A 27,045-nucleotide genomic window follows, 5' to 3' on the forward strand; every position below is an offset into this window, starting at 1 on the left:
GGAACATTAAAAATGGCTTGGAGAGCCATGCCCTGTCAGACCATTTTCGTAGGCATCATGACTGTTCCCCAAAGGCTATAAAACACTTTATAGGTATTCAGTGTGTTAGGGGGCATTGGAGAAAAAAGGATATAAATACCCAATTGGCTAAAACAGAGATGAAAAGGATATATGGGTTTGGAACATTAAAACCAGGCGGTTTAAATACCGATTTTGAGATTAAGTGGTTCCTCTAGGGAATACCTTTCTTATCTCTCAGCATCTACCTCTAAGGCTTCACACCAACTTTGTTCACTATCAAAAACATTTTGATTGAAACTTTCCATTTTGCACGTCACTTGAAATTGGTGGTGGAATACAGCAGATAAATCCATTATTAGATTTTGTAGCTAGAATCCATGTAACAGTACTAAGATGCTGCATTTTTTTCAAAACAGACATAATGCTTCCCGTCACGCGTCACCATGACAACGAGACGCGATGTTCAGGAAACAGGATATGACGGTCCTTGCGCAAAGAGTCATGGGACATGTAGTTTCAGGCTGTATAGAGACTCATGCGCCGGGACCAATCATGAGATAGCGGGAGGTTTTTAAACACCTCCAATGAAGTATGGACTCACTCTGCTTCACGGCTTACCTTGAGAAAGACCCCGGTGGAGGGTCGGAACGCGTGGGTGCCGCCGCTGGGAGAACCGGACGATCCTGAGTGCGGACGGAACGGAGGAACTTGGAGCTGCAGCCCAGGACTCTTTTTGATTCCAAAAGCTTTTAAGAACTGAGCGCCGCCAGTTCTTCACCTGGAACTGGTAATTATCCACCTCACGGATCAGTTTTGGATATCCCAGCTTTGTTAGGTGTTTTTGCATGTTGCTGACACATATGGAATGTACTTGGTGCATGCTTGTTTGAGAACTCGTAACACAGTTCTCATTTGACATTGGTAATTACAACCAACACCTAGCTGTTTTTAATCTACTGTTCAGTGTAAAAATTTGAGCAAAAACTGTTTCATTTTGTTTTATTTAATATCCTTGCAGGGATATTTTTATTGACTGTTGATTCTTTTTAATTAAAAAAACGGTATTACACTATGGTATTTCCACTTTCTCTCTTGCAAATTCTATGACATCTGACTGGGAGAAAAAACAAAGTTGCAAATACCATCAACAGTATTGGAATAAGTATCCATTCTTTACTATTGTCCACGCCAGGTAAGTGTTTACATTATCCATTATCTTGCTCTTACTGAAAGCTCCATTGCCGGCATCAGCACTTACTGTTTTTGTATACATTTTTCATAGGGATGTATATACATATTGTATGGCAATGTACTGTACAGTAGATGTCTATTTTAAATGTGTCAACTTAAAGGAGATCAATAACTAATGTGCATCATCACAATTGCATGGTGATAACCACCTAAGAAATCAGAAAACATAATCTGGAAGTAAAAGAAAGAAGAAAGAGTTAAACAACGTATTGTGATATGCATCAAGTGTAAAGAGGTCACTTTTGTCTTGCCAGCAGGAATATTAACATAAGAAGCAATACAAATTCACTCTGGCATCAATTTGGAAAACAGTCTGCATACTGAATTCCAATCTAGACATCTCATAATTTATTTAAAATAATAATGTTAACAATTTTTTTTATAAAATATAAAATATTAACAGCCACTAATTGACTCTTCCACAAGGTCCTGTATCTCTTCTGCATATGCATCTCTGTATATACAGTACACATGCTGCTCATTAAAAATGTCATGTACAGTATGACTCTTTAAAAAGCCTGAATGAGAAATTAGTGGCCCATAACGTTGTTTAGATTCATGCAAAAACAAAATTAAAAGCTTTTTAATATATGAGGTCATTAGAAAATAATAATAATCTTTGAGATTTTGCAGAATAAAGTTCAACTAATGAAGCTAAAACATATCCTAATGTACAATCCCAAATGAATAAAATTAATTAAAGCTTGTGAACAAATTTTACTTAAGGTCTTTCGTAATGGTCTTACATTACATACTAAATTATACTCAATAAAATATTTAATCATGAAATTAATTTCTTAATTATTTTTATTTTATCACAAAGCTAAATTTATACACACTGTTAATTACTGTGAAATAATAAGCTACAGTTTATTATTTTGCAATTTTCTTCAATGCAGGAAAGTCTTCTTTTCTTCCAATGCTATGCCATCAAAAATGCCCCATGGGCATAGCTTTATTAGGTGCAGGGAATTCTATTATTATAGGGCCCGGAGCCTTAGAGACTTACCTCTGGGGACTAATTCAAATGCAACCAGGACATAAAGGTGTCTACCAGGTTCTCAGAAATACCAGCTAAGCACTGTGCGACATAACCTGAAGTAGGGAAACTTTGTGGAATGTGTACTAGCAGCAGTACAGTGTTGTACATTGTTCTTTTGGAGAGCTGTAATGTGACATAATATGAACTAGGGTCACTGCATGGTATTATATGAACTAGGGCACTACAATGGGGCTTAACATTTACTAGGGCACTACTATATTTCATAAAATTAACTAGAGCTACTTTTGGGTATTAAAATGAGCACTACTATGGCACATAAAATGAACAACAGCTATTGAGAGATGTGTCTCTCTAGAATGTGGATAGTACCCCTTCAAGCTGTTACTTTGGTTCTGCAAAGTTCTGGCTATGACCCTTAAAGTCCTCTTGTTTTTGACAATATTTAAGGACATGTTCGTTGAGAGTTACAATTTTACAGAATTTTACAAAAAATTGTCAGAACCAATAGAGTATCATGCTCAAAAACTCTGCAGTTTATTAGATGCTTTAGATACAGTAATTGGAATAAGTTTAGTAAAATGTCTTCTGTTCTGTTCTGTTTTTTTCTCTTGATCAATACAATATTTGATTTTCAGATGTCTCTAATTCTTAATTTAGTTCATTTGCTGCTGTGTGATACTACAACCTTATATCATGTTGTTTTATATTGTTAGCATGTCCTTGCATTTTTCTGATCTAAACATTTTCAAATTTATGGTGTGTTTTTCAGCATCTGTGGGATTCAGCATTTAGAAAGAGCTGGAAATAACCTGACACTTTTTGATTCTCTCTACTTCTGTATTGTCACTTTTTCTACTGTTGGTTTTGGGGATGTGACACCAAAAATCTGGCCGTCCAAACTCTTGGTGGTCATAATGATCTGCGTGGCATTAGTAGTTCTTCCAATCCAGGTAAAAAAAATCAGGAACAACTTTAGCATTAATTTACAGTTAACAATCATACATTATGGATAATTTCTGTTACATTTGAGATTGCCAATCAATTACACCAACTGTGTTTTTTCCCACTGTCTTGCAATAAGCTAAAATTAGAAACACTTCCATTATAATGTCTGCTTCCTCTATAATTATAGAAGAGATGGCTGGTACAGAATATTTCATAGCATAATAATCATAGGTTTTGATTGTTGTGTTCAAATTGCCTTAATTACTTAAAGTGAAAAAACCTTTGCTGTCAATGCCATCATAACTGTACACAGCCAGGTGATATGAATGCCAAAGAAAGGACTTTTTTTTGGACTGTATTCATTGAAAATGGCCAATGATGACCCATACTGTTAATATTAAATCAATTAGGCAGTATGTAATATCTTTTATTATATAACCAAAGTTAATTTCTTTTGACATTTTACATGTTGCTTATGATGTATTTTTCTTTTCTGACATTTAATTTCAGTGGTGCACATATTGGGACTGATGAAGGGTTGAACAGATAATTTGTACAGCATATTTTGCTTGTTTACTCACAAATATGGGCAATGAAGACTAGTGACCACCAAAGATAACATGATAGATGTACAATGTATCTACAAAAATTTCAGAAACCTAAATTCAGACATTTTAAAATATGTGTAAAACTAGATCGACTACTTATTCATTTTCGTTAGATATTAAATATATCTTATAATATTTACCATGAAACTGAATAATTAGTGGTTCTCCTATTTTTAAACATTGTTTATTAGCATTACCGGGAAATTAGAGCCTTCAATAATTTAGGGTTCACATGTATTTCTGAGGCATATCATACACATATCATGTCATCTTTTATGGGCCCCTAATCAAGCGCCAGATACATACAAATCAATCTTAACCACTGGAGGGGGAGGGGGGTTCTATTATTAAAATAACCCAGTAATCTATAATTTCTTAAAGATGCATGTTGTCATTTTGATGAAAATTAAATAGTAAAGCTACTGTAGCATACGCTAATACTTTACTACTGGGTTTGATCCTGGTTTGTCAACTGTGAATTAATAGCCTGAGTAATGGGGTCTTTTTTTACAACTGAAAACATTGATTTCTGAAATTAACTGCGTTAATCACATACTGTAATAAATTGTTCAAAAACTTACATTATGCAGCAGTCCTCATAAAACTACTATTTTCAGGAATGAGCATAAAAATACTTTCTAAAAAAATAAATAATCTAAGGGGGTCCTCAATTAGCTGCGGGGTTTCCCCCATGGCTAATTACCTTCTAAAATCTCCATGAAACAGGGAAAGACTATTCAATTAAACTGGCTTTTTGCAGCACCTAAAATCAGGATTCAGGTGTGGAAACCAAATGATTCCTCGTAAACTGCAGATTCAATTTTCTTCCCCTGCGCACAAACCTGCTTTTGCCATTTTATGCAGTTTTTATCTCCAGCTCATAAGCTTTAAGGTTCAGTATTCACATGCAGGGCAAGCCACACTAATTGAATTGCTCTTGTGCAGGAATTAGCTGCAGGGTAACAATTGAATACCCCTTAGTCTTGTATGGAATATTCATGGAATCTCTGGTACTGTATATACAGTATGTGATTTTTTTCCAATACTAATTAACCAAACCTAATTACAGAAAACTTTACATGTCCAACATTCATAACCCTAAACCAGCTTGGATGTTGCTTATTCATCACATGTACAACTATGTAGCACTTGGTATGAATCTGGGGATGCATTATTTGGTGTATTGCATTTTGTAATAGGACAATTTTTCTAAATCATTTTTTACAATTTATTCTGTTGTTTTTTTTGTAGAAATTATCCACATGCTAAAGAAAAATATCAAAATGTGTTTCTTTTTTATGTGTTGTAAGATAAAATATGTAATTATTAAAAGCATGCATCAGTAAGTAACCAATTGAGCTTGCAATTTTGTTATTTTATTTTTTAAAAGCTTTTTTCAATAGCTATAACAACAGTTACATCTAAAGAACATAATACACTGTATGTTATCCTAGTCAATAGCAGATAATCAGCAGACATTTAAACCAAGTAAATATTGTGATTTGATTTGTAAATTTAGTTATACAAACATGTTTGATTAAAGTGCCCCTCTAATAGTCTGATAAGACTTACATGTATCTCTGCTTTTAGAAATAATCTAGTGTTCTAAAACTACGAACAAACCTCCAGTGTCCCTAGACAATTACACTATTGTTTAACAGTACCTCAGATGTTAATGATCTCTGTTCTTTGTCTTGTTCTCCTACTGTGCATATTCCTTAGTTCGAGCAGTTGGCCTATCTATGGATGGAAAGGCAAAAGTCTGGAGGAAACTACAGTCGTCACCGAGCACAGACAGAAAAACATGTAGTTTTATGTGTCAGCTCTTTGAAGATTGATTTACTCATGGATTTCTTGAATGAATTTTATGCACATCCAAGGCTTCAGGTAAATTGTTTAAATAATTAACTATGAAATGATGGTGGTGTATTGTAATAAAATGCCACTGCATTAACTATTGATATTGTAAGTAAAAAACTGCTACAATTCCAGTCGTTAATATTGATGGAACATCTGTACTAAAAACTAAGCACACAAAGATTAAAAACCAAAATACAAATGCTTTATTTGCCACAAAATAGGGTACAAGGCTTCAGATTGTAGACTAAAAGACCAAAGGGGCATGCAGAAAAAAGTTATAACAAAAGTGAGTCAGCCTTGAACCTAGTTGACATAGCTGACAGTCAAAGGAGAGACTGCTGGTATATAGACTCAAGACAACTAGACATTTTAATTGTAATTAAAAATGGTTCAACTCAATGAGTTAAGGTGAAACCCATCACAGTCAGAGGAATTGGGATCAAAGTCCTCACAAGTCAAAACAATTATAGTGAACCTACAAATCAAAAGTAAAACTGTAGTCACAGATATTGAAAAAGTTTTATTCATAGCAGAACTTAGAAATAACTTAATCACCATAAGTATCCTTGAGAAGAAAAACTACACAATTAACTTCAAAGAAGACAAGTGTCCTGTGTGCCACAAGAAAGGGTCAATAATAGCTACTGCTATCCGATGCCAGCAACTCTATGTCTTAGATATTGAACAATCCTATGCAATTACTTCTGCTGTTTCTAGTCAAACTATAGTATGAAACTGTAGCAGAGGTGATTGGGACAATTAGGGCATGAGAACATACAAAAACTTCGAGAAGTGATGGTGACAGGAATGACTATGAGCAATCCTGATTATTTGGCATGTGACAATTCCATCAAGGGTAAATAAGCCTGATGCACCTTACACAAATCAGCAACTAGAGCTGACACACCACTATAATAAGTATACACACATGTAAGTGGTCTTATGGAACATGAATTGTTTAGTATATTCAGGTATTTCATGCCACTAATAGATGATTTTATAAGGATCCTCCAAATGTACTTCCTAAGAGCAAAACGTAAACGGATACATAAAATGCAGACTACAAGAATTTAGTAGTAACTCAAACTAGTTACAAATGAAAGACTTTAAGATCCGACAAAGGAGGAGAATGCCAAAAAACAAAAGTTTTTCAGACTTCATGAGAGAATATGACATTAAGCATCAGCTAACCATGGTGTATACACCAGAGCAAAATGGTGTGAGTGCGCAAATTGCACTATAGTGGAAAGAATACATGCAATGCTGAATGATGCTGACCTTAAAAAGAACTTTTGCGTGGAGGCAGTTCACACAGTGGTTAAGCTAAAGAACAATGCACACACTGTGTGCAGTGAAGGGGAAAACACTGATTGAAGTGAAGACTACTTTTAACCATTGCTAATAAAAACTTAAATCCTGAGATGTCATATTTCATGAGTTCATCTGTGAAGTGCCTGACAAATACCAATAATTCTACACAAGAGACATAACAAAGGGAAACCCCATAAGAGTTTTAGTGGGGAATTTTCCAATTCTGCATTAAATGAACTATACTGTAGGTTTTAAACCATAAAGAAGCTCTCAAGAACCTACACAACAATATACAGGTGCTATAGACTTATCTGTCAATACAAAGCTCCATGGCAGATCAAAGCACATTGCTATCAAACATATTTTCTTTAGAAAACTTATCAAGAATGAGTTAATTACAGTGAAATACAGTATATCATGAAGGAGCAAAATATATCAGATGTACTCACTAAAGGACTAAGGGGTCATTCCGAGTTGATCGCTAGCTGCCGTTGTTCGCAACGCAGCGATCAGTCTAAAAATTGGCATTTCTGCGCGTGCGTATGCAACGCAATGCACAGGTGCGTCGTACGGATACAATGAGCATTGTGGGTTTGCACAGAGTGTAACGAACATTGCAGTTGCACTGCCGAACGTAGGAAGATTCACATGTAGTTGGCGTTTCTGGGTGTCAACTGACTGTTTTCAGGGAGTGCTTAGAAAAATGCAGGCGTGGCAGAAAGAACGCAGGCGTGGCTGGGCATTCGCTGGATGGGTGTGTGACGACAAAAGCCGTCCCTCCGTCGTTAGAATCAACGAACACGAAGAGTAACTACAGGGCTGGTCTTGTTTTGCACAAAAAGATTTTGCAGGTGCTCTGCTGCACAAGCGTTCACACTTCTGCAAAGCGAAAATACACTCCCCAGTGGGCGGCAACAATGCGTTTGCACGGCTGCTAAAAACTGCTAGTGAGCGATCAACTCAGAATGACCCCCATAAATCGCAAGTACATTTTATGAAAAATGTGGACTGAAATGTGATGATTAATGATGTTTTTTTTTTTTATCATCGTCATGGTTCTATTATGTTTCATTATAGGAAATTTTGTGAATGTTTGAGACATAAAAAAATGATTAACAATAGACATCTCTAGTGATGGAGGTTGTTGACATGTATTGAAATGGTTAACTGATAAAAGCTGTGTCTTAAAATAGTGTTATTGTGTAGGGTCCGACCGGAAGAATGCAGACAGCAAAAAGACCGACAACAGAAGACAGACAGACACCAGTCAGACAGTGGTGAAACACTGACAGATAAAACTCAGACAAAGTTAATATATAGACAATGGAAACACCGACAAGGCCAACAGCCCTACAGAATAAAGACCGTCAGTTCATAGGTCAGACAACAGTCACATCGACAACCCCAAAACCGACAGCGCATACATCGACAACAAAACAGACCGACACGTCCTCCATCAGACAACAATGATACCGAACCACAACAGACCGACAGCATATACAGACACATAAAAAACCGACAGAACACACATCAGACGTGCATTAGACCGACACGCAAAAGTCCGACAGCGCATACATAGACAGTAAAAGAGACTGAAATGTAATTTACCAGACATCAATTAAATAGACAATCCCAGAATGCAGACAGCACATACATAGACAGCTAGATGACCGACAATACATATAACAGACTCCAATAAGACCGACACGTAAAAGTCCGACAGCACATACATAGACGGCTAAATGATTGAAAATACAGAACTCAGACCCCAATAAGACCGACACGTAAAAGAACGACAGCCCATACATAGACAGCTAAATGACCGACAATACATACATATAACAGAATCAAATAATACTGACACGCAAAGACCAACAGATTAATAGGACAGGGGCCAATATATCGATTTCATAGACTTCTGAGATTTTCATTTCCCCATCACTACCCCCCTACACACAGACATGTCGCCGCGTACACACCTTCACCCTTAGTTCCAAATAGCTACTGCGGGTAGATGGGGGTCCCAGTGTCCAGTTCTGTATGGCCCTCTATTGCTGGCATGAGCTACCACCATAGCTCATCACGCCAGCAACCCCCTGCGACACTTATCTGTGGAACTACAGGTCCGAGCCAGACCTGTCAGCAGTCCTACTAGCAAGCCCAACTCATACAGGCTAAAGTCATGCTCACCCCTACACACACACACACACACACACACACCTCCCCCCAGTCCCTGCAGCGCACCCCTTCCCCTCTGTCACCCCTTCCCCCCCCCCCGCTAATTCTGGATGCCCTGTCTTGGACGCCTCCATCGTCACCCCAGCAATAGTATGCCGTCTAGGCTAAGATGTGTCTACGCTAATAGCGTTCCCCCCGGTGCTACTTTCATCCGTGGAACTACAGGTCCCAGCCAGACCTTTCAGCATTCTAACTAGCAAGCCCATCTCATACAGGCTAAAGTCATGCGCACAACGCCCTCCCATCCCCCGACACCTCCCCTCAGTCCCTGCAGCGCACCCCTTCCCCTTAGTCACACCTCTCACATGCTCCCGGGTGCATGGCTTTAGTTGCTCCAGGGTGGGGTGAAACCCCCTTCCCCGGCACCCCTCCATAGCTATAGCAGGCGATAGCAGGCCATCCAGGATGAGATGCTATGAGTCCCGTCCACCTGCAGTAGCTATTGAGAGCGTTGCATCCAGGTATGGACGCGATGCCATGACTGAGTGTACAGGGGTGGTGTAGGAGAACTACAAGTCTCAGGACTGAAGATATGGCCCTGTTTCTGAGTAAGAATACCTGTCTAATAACTGTCTGTTATGTGTACTATTATATTTTGGCAATGAATGTGTGTCGGTCTTATTAATATCTGATATATGTACTGTCGGACTTTTAACTGCCTCTATATGAGTTGTCTGTCTTTTGTGTGTCAGTTTTATTAAATGTCTGATATATGTCCTGTCGGACTTTTAGTGTGTCGGTCTAATTGATGTCTGAATGAGGACATTTCTGTCTCTTTATTTGTCTATGGATTCGCCGTTAGTCTATTAACTGTCTATGTATGTGCTGTCTATTTCTTAAATGTCTGTGTATTCGTTGTCGGTGGTATGTTTGTGTCGGTCTACTTGTTGTCTTATAAATGCCCTGTCGGAATTTCAGGTGTCTATGTATTCAAAGTCGGTCTTCAACAGTTTCTATATAATTCGTATCTGATGGATAAATGTCTGACTTTTTTTTGTCTGTGTATACGCTGTTGATCTTTTATATGTCTGATTAATTACATTGTCTAACTTATCTATGTTGAAGTATGATTAATGTCTAACTATTATTTGACGGGAAACCTCCAGTGTCTGACAAGCACTGTCAGACTAATGAATGTCGGTAAAATAACAATAGGACCGCTATACCACACCCATTGTGAACAGCTCATAAAACATCACATGCATGTGTTATTGTGCATGACTCATCAACCACAATAGCATCACACATCTGAATCATCAGGTTTAAATTAGAGATGTGCACTTGAAATTTTTCGGGTTTTGTGTTTTGGTTTTGGGTTCGGTTCCGCGGCCGTGTTTTGGGTTCGACCGCGTTTTGGCAAAACCTCACCGAATTTTTTTTGTCGGATTCGGGTGTGTTTTGGATTCGGGTGTTTTTTTCAAAAAACACTAAAAAACAGCTTAAATCATAGAATTTGGGGGTCATTTTGATCCCATAGTATTATTAACCTCAATAACCATAATTTCCACTCATTTTCAGTCTATTCTGAATACCTCACACCTCACAATATTATTTTTAGTCCTAAAATTTGCACCGAGGTCGCTGGATGACTAAGCTAAGCGACCCTAGTGGCCGACACAAACACCTGGCCCATCTAGGAGTGGCACTGCAGTGTCACGCAGGATGGCCCTTCCAAAAAACCCTCCCCAAACAGCACATGACGCAAAGAAAAAAAGAGGCGCAATGAGGTAGCTGTGTGAGTAAGATAAGCGACCCTAGTGGCCGACACAAACACCTGGCCCATCTAGGAGTGGCACTGCAGTGTCACGCAGGATGGCCCTTCCAAAAAACCCTCCCCAAACAGCACATGACGCAAAGAAAAAAAGAGGCGCAATGAGGTAGCTGTGTGAGTAAGATAAGCGACCCTAGTGGCCGACACAAACACCTGGCCCATCTAGGAGTGGCACTGCAGTGTCACGCAGGATGTCCCTTCCAAAAAACCCTCCCCAAACAGCACATGATGCAAAGAAAAAAAGAGGCGCAATGAGGTAGCTGTGTGAGTAAGATAAGCGACCCTAGTGGCCGACACAAACACCTGGCCCATCTAGGAGTGGCACTGCAGTGTCACGCAGGATGGCCCTTCCAAAAAACACTCCCCAAACAGCACATGACGCAAAGAAAAAAAGAGGCGCAATGAGGTAGCTGTGTGAGTAAGATAAGCGACCCTAGTGGCCGACACAAACACCTGGCCCATCTAGGAGTGGCACTGCAGTGTCACGCAGGATGTCCCTTCCAAAAAACCCTCCCCAAACAGCACATGACGCAAAGAAAAAAAGAGGCGCAATGAGGTAGCTGTGTGAGTAAGATAAGCGACCCTAGTGGCCGACACAAACACCTGGCCCATCTAGGAGTGGCACTGCAGTGTCACGCAGGATGGCCCTTCCAAAAAACACTCCCCAAACAGCACATGACGCAAAGAAAAAAAGAGGCGCAATGAGGTAGCTGTGTGAGTAAGATAAGCGACCCTAGTGGCCGACACAAACACCTGGCCCATCTAGGAGTGGCACTGCAGTGTCACGCAGGATGGCCCTTCCAAAAAACACTCCCCAAACTGCACATGACGCAAAGAAAAATTAAAGAAAAAAGAGGTGCAAGATGGAATTGTCCTTGGGCCCTCCCACCCACCCTTATGTTGTATAAACAGGACATGCACACTTTAACCAACCCATCATTTCAGTGACAGGGTCTGCAACACGACTGTGACTGAAATGACGGGTTGGTTTGGACCCCCACCAAAAAAGAAGCAATTAATCTCTCCTTGCACAAACTGGCTCTACAGAGGCAAGATGTCCACCTCATCATCATCCTCCGATATATCACCGTGTACATCCCCCTCCTCACAGATTATCAATTCGTCCCCACTGGAATCCACCATCTCAGCTCCCTGTGTACTTTGTGGAGGCAATTGCTGCTGGTCAATGTCTCCACGGAGGAATTGATTATAATTCATTTTAATGAACATCATCTTCTCCACATTTTCTGGAAGTAACCTCGTACGCCGATTGCTGACAAGGTGAGCGGCGGCACTAAACACTCTTTCGGAGTACACACTTGTGGGAGGGCAACTTAGGTAGAATAAAGCCAGTTTGTGCAAGGGCCTCCAAATTGCCTCTTTTTCCTGCCAGTATAAGTACGGACTGTGTGACGTGCCTACTTGGATGCGGTCACTCATATAATCCTCCACCATTCTTTCAATGGGGAGAGAATCATATGCAGTGACAGTAGACGACATGTCCGTAATCGTTGACAGGTCCTTCAGTCCGGACCAGATGTCAGCATCAGCAGTCGCTCCAGACTGCCCTGCATCACCGCCAGCGGGTGGGCTCGGAATTCTGAGCCTTTTCCTCGCACCCCCAGTTGCGGGAGAATGTGAAGGAGGAGATGTTGACAGGTCGCGTTTCGCTTGACTTGACAATTTTCTCACCAGCAGGTCTTTGAACCCCAGCAGACTTGTGTCTGCCGGAAAGAGAGATCCAAGGTAGGTTTTAAATCTAGGATCGAGCACGGTGGCCAAAATGTAGTGCTCTGATTTCAACAGATTGACCACCCGTGAATCCTTGTTAAGCGAATTAAGGGCTCCATCCACAAGTCCCACATGCCTAGCGGAATCGCTCCGTGTTAGCTCCTCCTTCAATGTCTCCAGCTTCTTCTGCAAAAGCCTGATGAGGGGAATGACCTGACTCAGGCTGGCAGTGTCTGAACTGACTTCACGTGTGGCAAGTTCAAAGGGCAGCAGAACCTTGCACAACGTTGAAATCATTCTCCACTGCGCTTGAGTCAGGTGCATTCCACCTCCTATATCGTGCTGAATTGTATAGGCTTGAATGGCCTTTTGCTGCTCCTCCAACCTCTGAAGCATATATAGGGTTGAATTCCACCTCGTTACCACTTCTTGCTTCAGATGATGGCAGGGCAGGTTCAGGCGTTTTTGGTGTTGCTCCAGTCTTCTGTACATGGTGCCTGTACGCCGAAAGTGTCCCGCAATTCTTCTGGCCACCGACAGCATCTCTTGCACGCCCCTGTCGTTTTTTAAAAAATTCTGCACCACCAAATTCAAGGTATGTGCAAAACATGGGACGTGCTGGAATTTGCCCATATTTAATGCACACACAATATTGCTGGCGTTGTCCGATGCCACAAATCCACAGGAGAGTCCAATTGGGGTAAGCCATTCCGCGATGATCTTCCTCAGTTACCGTAAGAGGTTTTCAGCTGTGTGCGTATTCTGGAAACCGGTGATACAAAGCGTAGCCTGCCTAGGAAAGAGTTGGCGTTTGCGAGATGCTGCTACTGGTGCCGCCGCTGCTGTTCTTGCGGCGGGAGTCCATACATCTACCCAGTGGGCTGTCACAGTCATATAGTCCTGACCCTGCCCTGCTCCACTTGTCCACATGTCCGTGGTTAAGTGGACATTGGGTACAGCTGCATTTTTTAGGACACTGGTGACTCTTTTTCTGAGGTCTGTGTACATTTTCGGTATCGCCTGCCTAGAGAAATGGAACCTAGATGGTATTTGGTACCGGGGACACAGTACCTCCAACAAGTCTCTAGTTTGCTCTGCAGTAATGATGGATACCGGAACCACGTTTCTCACCACCCAGGATGCCAAGGCCTCAGTTATCCGCTTTGCAGCAGGATGACTGCTGTGATATTTCATCTTCCTCGCAAAGGACTGTTGGACAGTCAATTGCTTGGTGGAAGTAGTGAAAGTGGTCTTACGATTTCCCTTCTGGGATGACCATCGACTCCCAGCAGCAACAACAGCAGCGCCAGCAGCAGTAGGCGTTACACGCAAGGATGCATCGGAGGAATCCCAGGCAGGAGAGGAATCGTCAGAATTGCCAGTGACATGGCCTGCAGGACTATTGGCATTCCTGGGGAAGGAGGAAATTGACACTGAGGGAGTTGGTGGGGTGGTTTGCGTGAGCTTGGTTACAAGAGGAAGGGATTTACTGGTCAGTGGACTGCTTCCGCTGTCGCCCAAAGTTTTTGAACTTGTCACTGACTTATGAATGCGCTGCAGGTGACGTATAAGGGAGGATGTTCCGAGGTGGTTAACGTCCTTACCCCTACTTATTACAGCTTGACAAAGGCAACACACGGCTTGACAAATGTTGTCCGCATTTCTGTTGAAATACTTCCACACCGAAGAGCTGATTTTTTTGGTATTTTCACCAGGCATGTCAACGGCCATATTCCTCCCACAGACAACAGGTGTCTCCCCGGGTGCCTGACTTAAACAAACCACCTCACCATCAGAATCCTCCTTGTCAATTTCCTCCCCAGCGCCAGCAACACCCATATCCTCCTCATCCTGGTGTACTTCAACACTGACATCTTCAATCTGACTATCAGGAACTGGACAGCGGGTGCTCCTTCCAGCACTTGCAGGGGGCGTGCAAATGGTGGAAGGCGCATGCTCTTCACGTCCAGTGTTGGGAAGGTCAGGCATCGCAACCGACACAATTGGACTCTCCTTGTGGATTTGGGATTTCGAAGAACGCACAGTTCTTTGCGGTGCTTTTGCCAGCTTGAGTCTTTTCATTTTTCTAGCAAGAGGCTGAGTGCTTCCATCCTCATGTGAAGCTGAACCACTAGCCATGAACATAGGCCAGGGCCTCAGCCGTTCCTTGCCACTCCGTGTGGTAAATGGCATATTGGCAAGTTTACGCTTCTCCTCCGACAATTTTATTTTAGATTTTGGAGTCCTTTTTTTACTGATATTTGGTGTTTTGGATTTTACATGCTCTGTACTATGACATTGGGCATCGGCCTTGGCAGACGACGTTGCTGGCATTTCATCGTCTCGGCCATGACTAGTAGCAGCAGCTTCAGCACGAGGTGGAAGTGGATCTTGATCTTTCCCTAATTTTGGAACCTCAACATTTTTGTTCTCCATATTTTAATAGGCACAACTAAAAGGCACCTCAGGTAAACAATGGAGATGATAGAGCAAGAAAAGTGGCTGCGCTGTGTGTCAGCAGCTATATAAAATAGAGAGCACAACGTATAAAATGTAAAGAATTTATTCTCTTAATCAATATAGTTATAAAACATGTAGGTTAATAATACACCTATATCTGTCTCAGGTGATATAAAGGTTCAGCCGTGTGAAAAAAATGGCTATCCAATATATTAAATCCTAATTGTGCAATAGGTAGGGAACAGGAGAATTTGTAGATGTAGTTCCAGATAAATGTAAACATATACTACCTCTCCGGCAAGGGCTGGTATAAACTTGGCCGGGCGTCCCCGGCTAGTGAGTCCTGCGTTGCCCGATGTTCTGCACATGGAGATGGATGGATACTAGTATACTTATGGATGGACGAGCGACTGCCGACACAGAGGTAGCTACAGCCGTGGACTACCGTACTGTGTCTGCTGCTAATATAGACTGGATGATAATGAGATGAAATCAATATATATATATATATATATAATATCACACTAGTACTGCAGCCGGACAGGTAGATATATTTATTATGTAATGACTGATGACGGACCTGCTGGACACTGTCAGCTCAGCAGCACCGCAGACTGCTACAGTAAGCTACTATAGTAGTATGTATAAAGAAGAAAGAAAAAAAAAAACCACGGGTAGGTGGTATACAATTATGGATGGATGAGCGACTGCCGACACAGAGGTAGCTACAGCCGTGGACTACCGTACTGTGTCTGCTGCTAATATAGACTGGATGATAATGAGATGAAATCAATATATATATATATATATATATAATATCACACTAGTACTGCAGCCGGACAGGTAGATATATTTATTATGTAATGACTGATGACGGACCTGCTGGACACTGTCAGCTCAGCAGCACCGCAGACTGCTACAGTAAGCTACTATAGTAGTATGTATAAAGAAGAAAGAAAAAAAAAAACCACGGGTAGGTGGTATACAATTATGGATGGACGAGCGACTGCCGACACAGAGGTAGCTACAGCCGTGGACTACCGTACTGTGTCTGCTGCTAATATAGACTGGATGATAATGAGATGAAATCAATATATATATATATATATAATATCACACTAGTACTGCAGCCGGACAGGTAGATATATTTATTATGTAATGACTGATGACGGACCTGCTGGACACTGTCAGCTCAGCAGCACCGCAGACTGCTACAGTAAGCTACTATAGTAGTATGTATAAAGAAGAAAGAAAAAAAAAAAACCACGGGTAGGTGGTATACAATTATGGATGGACGAGCGACTGCCGACACAGAGGTAGCTACAGCCGTGGACTACCGTACTGTGTCTGCTGCTAATATAGACTGGATGATAATGAGATGAAATCAATATATATATATATATAATATCACTAGTACTGCAGCCGGACAGGTATATATATTTATTATGTAATGACTGATGACGGACCTGCTGGACACTGTCAGCTCAGCAGCACCGCAGACTGCTACAGTAAGCTACTATAGTAGTATGTATAAAGAAGAAAGAAAAAAAAAACCACGGGTAGGTGGTATACAATTATGGATGGACTGCCGAGTGCCGACACAGAGGTAGCTACAGCCGTGGACTACCGTACAGTGTCTGCTGATAATATAGACTGGATGATAATGAGATGAAATCAATATATATGTATATATAATATCACTAGTACTGCAGCCGGACAGGTATATATATTTATTATGTAATGACTGATGACGGACCTGCTGGACACTGTCAGCTCAGCAGCACCGCAGACTGCTACAGTAAGCTACTATAGTAGTATGTATCAAGAAGAAAGAAAAAAAAAAAACCACGGGTAGGTGGTATACAATTATGGATGGACTGCCGAGTGCCGACACAGAGGTAGCTACAGCCGTGGACTAACGTACTGTGTCTGCTGATAATATAGACTGGATGATAATGAGATGAAATCAATATATATGTATATATAATATCACTAGTACTGCAGCTGGACAGGTATATATATTTATTATGTAATGACTGATGACGGACCTGCTGGACACTGTCAGCTCAGCAGCACCGCAGACTGCTACAGTAAGCTACTATAGTAGTATGTATAAAGAAGAAAGAAAAAAAAAACCACGGGTAGGTGGTATACAATTATGGATGGACTGCCGAGTGCCGACACAGAGGTAGCTACAGCCGTGGACTAACGTACTGTGTCTGCTGATAATATAGACTGGATGATAATGAGATGAAATCAATATATATGTATATATAATATCACTAGTACTGCAGCCGGACAGGTAGATATATTTATTATGTAATGACTGATGACGGACCTGCTGGACACTGTCAGCTCAGCAGCACCGCAGACTGCTACAGTAAGCTACTATAGTAGTATGTATAAAGAAGAAAGAAAAAAAAAAAAAACGGGTAGGTGCTAGGTGGTATACAATATTATATATATATTATATACAATTATATATATATATATATATATATTAAACTCATAAACTGGTGGTGATTATTAAACTGGTGGTCAGGTCACTGGTCACACTATCAGCAACTTGCAAGTAGTACTCCTGAGTCCTAAGCAGACAATCACAATATATATTATACTGGTGGTCAGTGTGGTCACAAACAATGGCAGTGTGGCACTCTGGCAGCAAAAGTGTGCACTGTACGTTATATGTACTCCTGAGTCCTGAGTCCTGCTCTCAGACTCTAACTGCTCCCCACTGTCAGTGTCTCCCCCACAAGTCAGATAATACAGTCACACTATCTCTATCACTTCAGCAAGTACTAGTAGTAGTAGTACTCCTCCTAATGCTCCCCAAAATTACTACTGTGTCTCTCTCTGTCTCACTCTCTTCTCGAATCTCTATAAACGGAGAGGACGCCAGCCACGTCCTCTCCCTATGAATCTCAATGCACGTGTGAAAATGGCGGCGACGCGCGGCTCCTTATATAGAATCCGAGTCTCGCGATAGAATCCGAGCCTCGCGAGAATCCGACAGCGTGATGATGACGTTCGGGCGCGCTCGGGTTAACCGAGCAAGGCGGGAAGATCCGAGTCGCTCGGACCCGTGTAAAAAAAACTGAAGTTCGGGCGGGTTCGGATTCCGAGGAACCGAACCCGCTCATCTCTAGTTTAAATGTCAGTTTGATTTGGCTGCAGGTGCATGTTGTTTACTTGGTTTCTTTAACCATGTAACTGACGATTTTTCCCCCCCAAAAAATGCTCAGAAATTGTTGTGGTTTTTTTAATGAGTGAATTAGGTGAAGAACATGAATTTAAAACTCTGCAAAATGATTTTAGTTAAAAAAGAAAAAACGTTATCAAATTTTTGTATTTGTAAAAAAAAAAATTGAAACATCGGTTGGAAACATTGTTACCATCGGAATATCGGTTGCATCGTGACCATCACAATTTTACCTTTTAGATCATGGACAGCCCACAGGTACACAGGGAGGGAGCTGGGAGTGTTTTGGGGGGCTGTTTTACAGTTCCCCAGTGGCTGCTATTATCTGCAGCCGCTGGGGAGAGATCCTGCCGTTCTGACTGATCAGCAATGATTGGCATCATAGCAACTGAGGGGGAGGGTGCGGGGAGGCAGTGGGACCTCTGACAGCAGCAGCGGAGGGAAGTTTCCCTTTCCTGCCTCTGCTAGCACTGTTTATCTGACTGGTCGCATCCTGTGTGACCAGGTCAGATTAAACACTGCCTGGTGCTGTCGCATCTGATGTGACCATGGCAAGCAATTAGCTAAAAGGATCTGCTATGCCCAAGCAAGCCTGTCAATGTGTTACTGGAGCATCACAGTGCTGTATGTTTGTACAGTCCTTAGCCCAGGAGAGATTGTACATCATCATATTGACTGCTGTTTATCTTCATACTCAATAGTTCCAGGCTGTGTTACTTACCCATTATGCTACAGATGGGTCCTCCGTTATCTTGGCTGGCTGAGGTGTTAGTCGCGATCGGGCATACACAGCATGCCTGGGCACAGGGAGGCCTGCCTATTTGTAGGGAGGTGCACAGAGTGTTTCTCATTACCTTTAAGTGTAATACCTGCAATCATCCAGCAGATGTCGCTTTTACAATCACCACTGCGCATGCGTGTGGTCTCCTGTAAAATACAATACTGAAATACATAGTAAGAACTGCTTTACTAGTGCGTCTTATTACGCTACAATATTTCATACAGTATATAACAGTATATACAGTACAGACGCAAATAGTACAGCATATATAGATGCAAACTAATGTGATAAAGCCACAGTATGGTCCATTTACAGTACTTTAGAAATATGTGTGTCCAAGTCCCGCAGACAAATCAACATAAAACCAGTAGTGTACACAGACGCAAACAGACGTGTTACAAGTACATTGTTGCCTATTGATGTTAGGGATATTGTACTGTAAGTTAGTGTCCTAATCCCTCCCATAGCCATTATGGCATAATCAAAACCAATGGGCTTATTCATCTGAAGTCAGCGAAGTGTCCGAATGGTGAAGTGTTCCGCTTCCCATGCTAAGAGTCCCGGGTTCGATTCCTAAAGTATGAATGCATGTTAGTTTCTTCCAGACATATTATTTTTTTTATTTTTGTATCTATCATATTGTAGTATACTTTCACATTCAATAGAAGTGTGCACACAAGTTTTAAATAAAAGCAGGGCAAAGCTGCAGGAGCGTTTCTACTGTTAAGGTTCTATGCACCGTACGATACACATACAATTCTGTAGCAGGGCAGACTCAATTGAAATGGCTACCGCCTGTGACTCCTTGCCCCATGGAGGCACTCGGCTACGGAGAAAGTGACAGCACAGGTTTTGCAGGCTATGGGCCAATGCTGAAGGAGCATCACAATCCCCTAGCTAAAATACACATGGGTGATAAGGATAAGTGAGCTCTATGCACATAGTGATACACCAGACTCGATCGCATAGCAAACTGACAAAATGGCCACCACCTGTAAACCCCCGCCTCATGGCAGCGCTCGGCTATGGAGCGAACGACAGCATAGGTTTTGCAGGCTATGGGCCAATGCTGAAGGAGCGTCACAATCCCCTAGCTAAAATACACAAGGGCGATAGGGATAAGCGAGCTCTATACACATAGCGATACACCAGACTCGATCGCATAGCAAACTGACAAAATGGATGCCACCCGACTCCCCCACCTTGTGGCAGCACTCGGTATGGAGCGAGCAATGGCATAGGTTTTGCCGGCTATGGGGCAATGCTGAAGGAACCCCATCGCCCTTCCCCCCTGGGAGCCTGCACAGTTCATACAGTAGACAGGGAGGGAGTTCAGATCAGGTTACAATACATGTGCAACAGTATTCTGTGTATGAAAATCACATAGAGAACTGCAGTCGCATTGATACTGTAGATGTGTAAATGGTACAGTAGCAGTTATCCCTTCTCATTAAGTACAACACAGATTCTCACAACACAGATTCTCTAACGCAGACGATCTACAGTACTGTGTTGCTCGAACAGTTAGTTGCATCAGAATACACTAATTTATATTTACTGGTACTGAATGTCTACGGGTGCTCATTACCGCTGTGTATTTTATATAGCGGAATGAGTCACTCCTGCAGATTTACTCTGGTTTATGTGAAACCTGTGTGCACCCTTCCATTGAATGTATTACAAAGAAAAAAATAATAATAAAGTGTATGTCAGGGGAAAAAAATATATAGATTGGCACTTTGGGAATCTAACCTGGGACTCTCAGCATGGGAGGCAGGAGCCTTCATCGCTTCCCCATGACGCTTCATGGAAGATTCACAAGTTCATGTGTAAAAGTACTGCAAACAGCGATTCCTTCCTATTGGTGTTCGTTAATGCTGTTAGGGGACTTGGACGCTCATATTGCAAAAGCACAGTATTTATTGCACTGTACATACTTCAAAGTCAATGAGCTACATTATTCCTTTCACACATTAGTTGTGTCTGCATACACAATCTTTCACAAATTAGTTGCATCTGCATACACAAGTGTTTTAACATGTTCGTTTGTGTCAGTGTAAACTATTTATTTTTTTAACTCTCTCCGTCTGTCCATTTTTCACCCAAAAGTTCCTGAATTCCAACCGCTTCCAGCAACATCGGTGCCTGCAGCTGATATCACTCTTCGTCAGTTTTCAAATAACTGGAAGAATGTCCGTGCAGCTCTTCTAAAAGCATCATCTAGGTACAAGAAGTTTGCGGATAAGAAGCGTAGGGCAATTCCTGCCCTTAAAGTGGGTGATCGTGTCTGGTTGGCCACGAAGAATTTGAGATTGAGGGTTCCAAGTATGAAATTTGCCCCTCGATATATTGGCCCTTTTCAAATTGAACAAGTCATCAACCCAGTGGCTTATAAACTTCTGCTACCTCCATTCCTGAAGATTCCCAGAACTTTTCATGTTTCACTCCTTAAACCGGTTATCTTGAACCAATTTCATTCAGCGTTCCCCTCTACTCCCAGATTCCAAACTCAAAGTGGTGTTGAGTATGAGGTTGCCAAGATTCTCGATTCAGGCTTCCAAAATGGTCGTCTTCAATACCTGATCGACTGGAAAGGCTATGGTCCTGAAGAACGCTCTTGGACTAACGCTTCAGATGTTCATGCTCTTAAGTTGGTCCGAGACTTCCATACCAGGTTTCCTCAGAAACCTAAGAAGTGTCCTGGGGCCACTCCTAAAGGGGGGAGGTGCTGTCACAATCCGGGTAACTGGACGCCATTACTTACCATCCAGATGTCTCCTGAGGTTGGCTCAGCATTTCACGGCTGGATCTCAGCGGCGTTGCTGAGATCCACACTATACATCTCCCTCCTGTCATTTAGCAGCGCTGTCACAGCGGCCTCCTGTTAACTTCAGACTGGCATCTCTTGCCCGCCATGGCCTCCGCCGCCGCTCCTATGTTTACAGTTCACAGATTCTTCAGAGTAACGTCTCCTGCCTGCTGCGGCTTCTGATGTCATTCATGTGTTTCCAGTGGGCAGGTTGTCTGTGTGGCATCTCCTGCCCTCTGCGGCATCTGCCGTCATTATTACTGAATTCCCACATGGTTTTTCCAAACTAACTTTCCCTCCAAGTACTACATGGGCACAGCCATGTTGGTTTCAGTCACATGTCTTAGTTTATACCAATCCGCTGCTCCACTGGAACCTACTTAATTGCTTGGCCAATGCCTGCCTCCCTGCAGGTATAAGTATCCTGTGCCTGAACCAGGAAATTGCCAGTGCTTTGGTTGTCAAACCTTATGTTACCAGTCTCTCCTTCCTGTGGTCGTTTCTACTTCAGGTTTCCAGCTCCTGCTTCCAAACTCCACTAGAGACCCGCACCAGCCTACCACCTTGCGGTGCAGCCTGACTCCACAGTGCTCTGTGATTACATCTCACTCCTGGCTATTATTACACCAGCTTCCAGCGACTAGCTTCCAGTGGTGTTAAGCTTCTAAGCACTATCGGTGCTCCGCCATCGATTATCTACAAACCATTGATTTCCATATTCATCGAACTCTAGCATCATTTAAGCACAGTATTATATGTTTCATCACCTGGCTGGTTCCGTCCAGCGTACTCAGCAGTCTACCACATTGTACAGTGTTGCCAGCTTCCAGCGAACACCTGCTGGTCCGTTCCTCATCTTTATTTCAATACTGTGCATACGGGTTTCTGGTTAAGGACATTCCAACTCCTGGTCAATTAGAACTGTACCTGATAATACCAGTACCCTGAGGCATCTGCCAACCTGCAGCTTTCCAAGGAACTGTTACTGTATTACTTTCTCAATTCATTCCTGAAAAATACTGCTGTTGTTTTATAAGAACTGTGCTTAATAAAATCCATAGACTTTTAATTCAGTTGTTGTGGTCACGCCTTCGGGCATTTGTACTGCATTCCTCCTGCATGTCAAAGGGTCTGATCCAACCCTCTAAGTTTAACTACATCTCAGCCCCTGCAACTGAGGCTTCCTCTCGTCAGCTCCAGCCCTCAGTTGTGACACTGTTACTATGTATGTTACCAGACACCTGTCTGGTCATGTGCTCCCAGCTGCTAAGGCCACAGTTTACTTCTCTGAATCCAGTCTGGTTGCCTCTACAGCTTCAATTTGGATGCCTCTCTGGATCCAGTCCAGATGCTCTCTTGTGCCAGTCCAGTTGCCTCTCTGGGTCCAGGCTGGTTGAATCTCTTTTTTTTATACAAGTCACCATTCTGGTTCCATTCCGGTCACTAGTCTGTCTCCAATTCGGTCATCATCCTGAATACAGTTTCACTGCTATCTGCACTTTTCAGCCATTACTCTGGTGCCAGTTCAATCTCTACATTGATCTCAGCTCAAATTATATCTCCAGCACTGTCTAGTCTATTAAAGTTTGTAGATTTCTTGTGCTATATGATCATTCCTTTGGGAAGTTCTTACAAAGATCAATTCATAAACAAGTTACACATTCTAGCTAGTTACTAATATTATTACGAATTTCATTACAACCTGCATCATCTATTCCATGAACAGGAACTGGATTAGGCCTCCCATTTCCAGGTAGCACACTACTTCCACTTCTGTTCCAGACACTCACTCCTTTCAAACCCAGGCCTGACCCTCAGGCATGACATATCTTCAATAAAATCTACTCTGATTTGGAGTCAATGTGTGGACTAACCTCCTTACTCACATCTGCTACACACCAACTAACTTGTAGGTATCAGCCAATAATTGTTATGCATTCAATCAGGTCTATATCTTTTTCAAAAATTTCTTCTTGCTACTCAAAAGAAAAGAGGTAATAAAACTTGTATTTTGTCCTATTGTGCATAAGAGAACAGGCATCACTGCATATACTGCTCTCCATGTCAAAGTAAGGTACTCGGTAACTAAAGGGACTCAGAGGTTTAATAGAAGACTCCTATACATAATACCAACAGAGGGTAACCCCTCATTTACAGCTTAATATTCAGCATATACACTTTCCTCTGTCTGTTGTTATTATTCAGTATTGACTCAGTTGATGTTTACTGACTTATACATTGTGTCTCTGCCACTAATTAACTGCTGATCTCTATACATAATATAAATGGTGGTTAATTACTGTATAACACTTAGCGTATTTCCTTTTCTTCTACCTGTTGGTATTAATGAATATTGATTAAGTTGATATTTACAGATGAATGATACTAATTAACCTCAGATCCATATATTGACATGTTACACATTGTTATTACCTGTAGCAACAATTCCACTTCATCAAGCTAATCAAAGTGTGAGGTTTGTTATTCTTTATATGCTTCATGAACAAACTATGGAAGTGATCATGTGCTAAAATATATGTTCAATTACCTATTTTCTTTTGAATAGTAAGAAGAAACTTTTGAAAGAGATGAATGCATAACAATAACCTTTTGTCTCTGCTGTCAGAGGTAGTGTAATTGACCCCAAAACACAATCTTCTCTAGTTTCCAACTGCAGCATAAATAGTCCTAGTAAATATCTCAGTGACTATCCAATGTCCAAGTGGCAAACAGTCAAAAGCAGAACCAACAAGACTAACATGCTGCAATCTTCTTACATTACAAAGGTTTCTTGTGAGTACCTATCTCTCTACACTGTCCATGACATACAATAAGTAGCAGAATACATAAAACCACTAATACTATCCTATTAAATTACTCCTTTTTTTTCTAAACATACTGTACGTGCCAATTGTACCTTTTACCCCAACTGGACTGTGTATAATACACGCCAATTACTCTATATTCAGGAATAATACCATTAACGGGATGTAGTTATGTGACCGGTGGTCAGGAGATCACTGGTCACAATACCAACACCTACATATCGACCCCTCAAAATCCCGAACGGTTGGTATGCCAACTAACAGGGACTATTCCTACTCGTTGATGTCCACGACATCCATAGAATGGGAATAGAACCTATGGCGAGTGCAGCAAGCTTGCAAGGGGCTTCATTGCACTTGCTTTCCCCGCCAGCATTCTGATCCCCATGATCCCGGTGTCGGTATGGGTTCCGGCGGGATCCCAAGCGCCAGTCACCCATACCCAACCCCCATTAACAATGGTCTTATAGATTTTATTTTAACAATTTTCAATTGTATGTGATTTTCTTTTTATTTGTTCTCGCTTGTGAATAATTTATCTAGAACTTAGGGTTCTATAAGTGTCACCACAAATTTTCAGCACAATATTCTCTCACTAATTAATGTTTTTACATATGTATGTCCTTATTTGTAAGCCAATAATAAAAGTTAAGTTTTACTATGCTGTAATAATCTACATTTGAGTGTGCTCCCACTCACACGAGTTCCTTTTCTTCTCCTCTTACAAATATATTACTCCCCTCTTGTGGGGAGCACTACCACCTTTGATAACTGTAAAACTGTGGTTTTACTGATGCGAATAATAGGTGGAATTTTCAAAAACTACTTAGTTGGTGCAGGATATTACTCCTCATTCTTTATAAGAAATGAGAATTATTACATCTAAAACCCAATAATTAATTATTAAATAAGTCATTTCTGACCATTTGCAAATTGCAAATTTGCACAAATGGTTTATCATAGTCTTCTAATATATGTAATATGCTTATTTGAACAGATCAATGAACAAATTCTTATTAACGCTTACGTTGTTTATTCCCATAATTTCAATTTTTGCAGTTTTATAGCGGTACTATTAGCTTTGATTTGAAAATGCAGACTCTTAAATACCAGTTATATTCATACATCTTTTATTTGATCTGTGATAGTACAGCTGAGCATGTCATAATAGAGACCAGGGGCAGATTGGCCATAGGGCTCACCAGTAAGATTCCTGGTAGACCAATATGTCTGTGTGGCCTGTTTTGTGTGTTGTCATGTGGCCCCACCCCCCACATAACAGACAGCCCACCACACTCAGTACACTGTATTGTTTGCATTAATTCTGTTATTCCATCTCTTCAATAACAGCAACTCTGCCATCCAGTGATGCTGTCATGGCTACATGGTATGTTATACCTCTTGTGCTGGCATGTCTGGCCACTTAAGCAAAATTTTACAGGGCCACTTTTAGTTCCCAATCCACCCCTGGTCTCAGATGCAACTATAGCAAAAGACGCAAGTAAGGCCCCAATTGCATACAATCAGGCCCTATAAGGAATGATCCCGCCCCCTCACCAGACCCCACCCCCTCATCAGACCACATTCCCATTAAGGCTGCTTCCATAAATTTCCCATGCTGGTTTTTCATGCCAATCCACCCCTGATAGAGACCCAAGAATTTTCCAGTCTTCCTAAAATGTGTATATACAAATGTTGACTGAATTCAATAAGGTGCTCAAATTCTAGACACACCTCAAAAACTCACAAGGGCATTAATATCTGAGATTTTAGGTACAAATTGTGTGAGATATAAATCTAAATCAATAACACATCATACAAAATAAAAGTCTTAAAACTATTACTAAAACACCATGCTTAAACACCATAATTTCCAAATATATTCCAGTATATAATAGGTTGTAAGATGAAAATATTGAAGTGTAATTCATTTATTAATAATTTTCATTTGCTGTGTGTATCAGGATTATTATGTGGTGATTCTGTGTCCCACGGAGATGGATGTTCAAGTTAGACGTGTTCTTCAAATTCCTATGTGGTCTCAAAGGGTCATCTATTTACAAGGCTCAGCCCTTAAGGATCAAGACCTATTAAGAGCAAAGTAAGTGAGCATTTACTCATTTATACAATGCTGAAGAGATCAAAACTGCATAAATAATTGTTTTGTGAACCATGCCACCTAATTCGTATACCTAAACTTGAGATTAAACATAACCTTTTCAGTGACCA

General features: G+C 41.3%; 1 protein-coding gene across 2 annotated transcripts in view; it reads left to right on the plus strand.

Moving 5' to 3' along the window:
• The window catches only part of LOC134957937 (potassium channel subfamily T member 2), a 1,656,739-nt gene that overhangs the window by 1,164,368 nt on the left and 465,326 nt on the right, over positions 1–27,045 (plus strand). For both annotated transcript variants that reach the window (XM_063940188.1, XM_063940189.1), the window contains exons 9-11: positions 3,045–3,225; positions 5,551–5,715; positions 26,781–26,917. In XM_063940188.1, coding sequence (XP_063796258.1) covers positions 3,045–3,225; positions 5,551–5,715; positions 26,781–26,917 — 483 coding nt within the window. The remainder of the gene's footprint in view (positions 1–3,044; positions 3,226–5,550; positions 5,716–26,780; positions 26,918–27,045) is intronic.

This window comes from Pseudophryne corroboree, chromosome 9 (assembly GCF_028390025.1).
Source record: "Pseudophryne corroboree isolate aPseCor3 chromosome 9, aPseCor3.hap2, whole genome shotgun sequence".
In the NCBI taxonomy this organism is placed as follows: Eukaryota; Metazoa; Chordata; class Amphibia; order Anura; family Myobatrachidae; genus Pseudophryne; species Pseudophryne corroboree.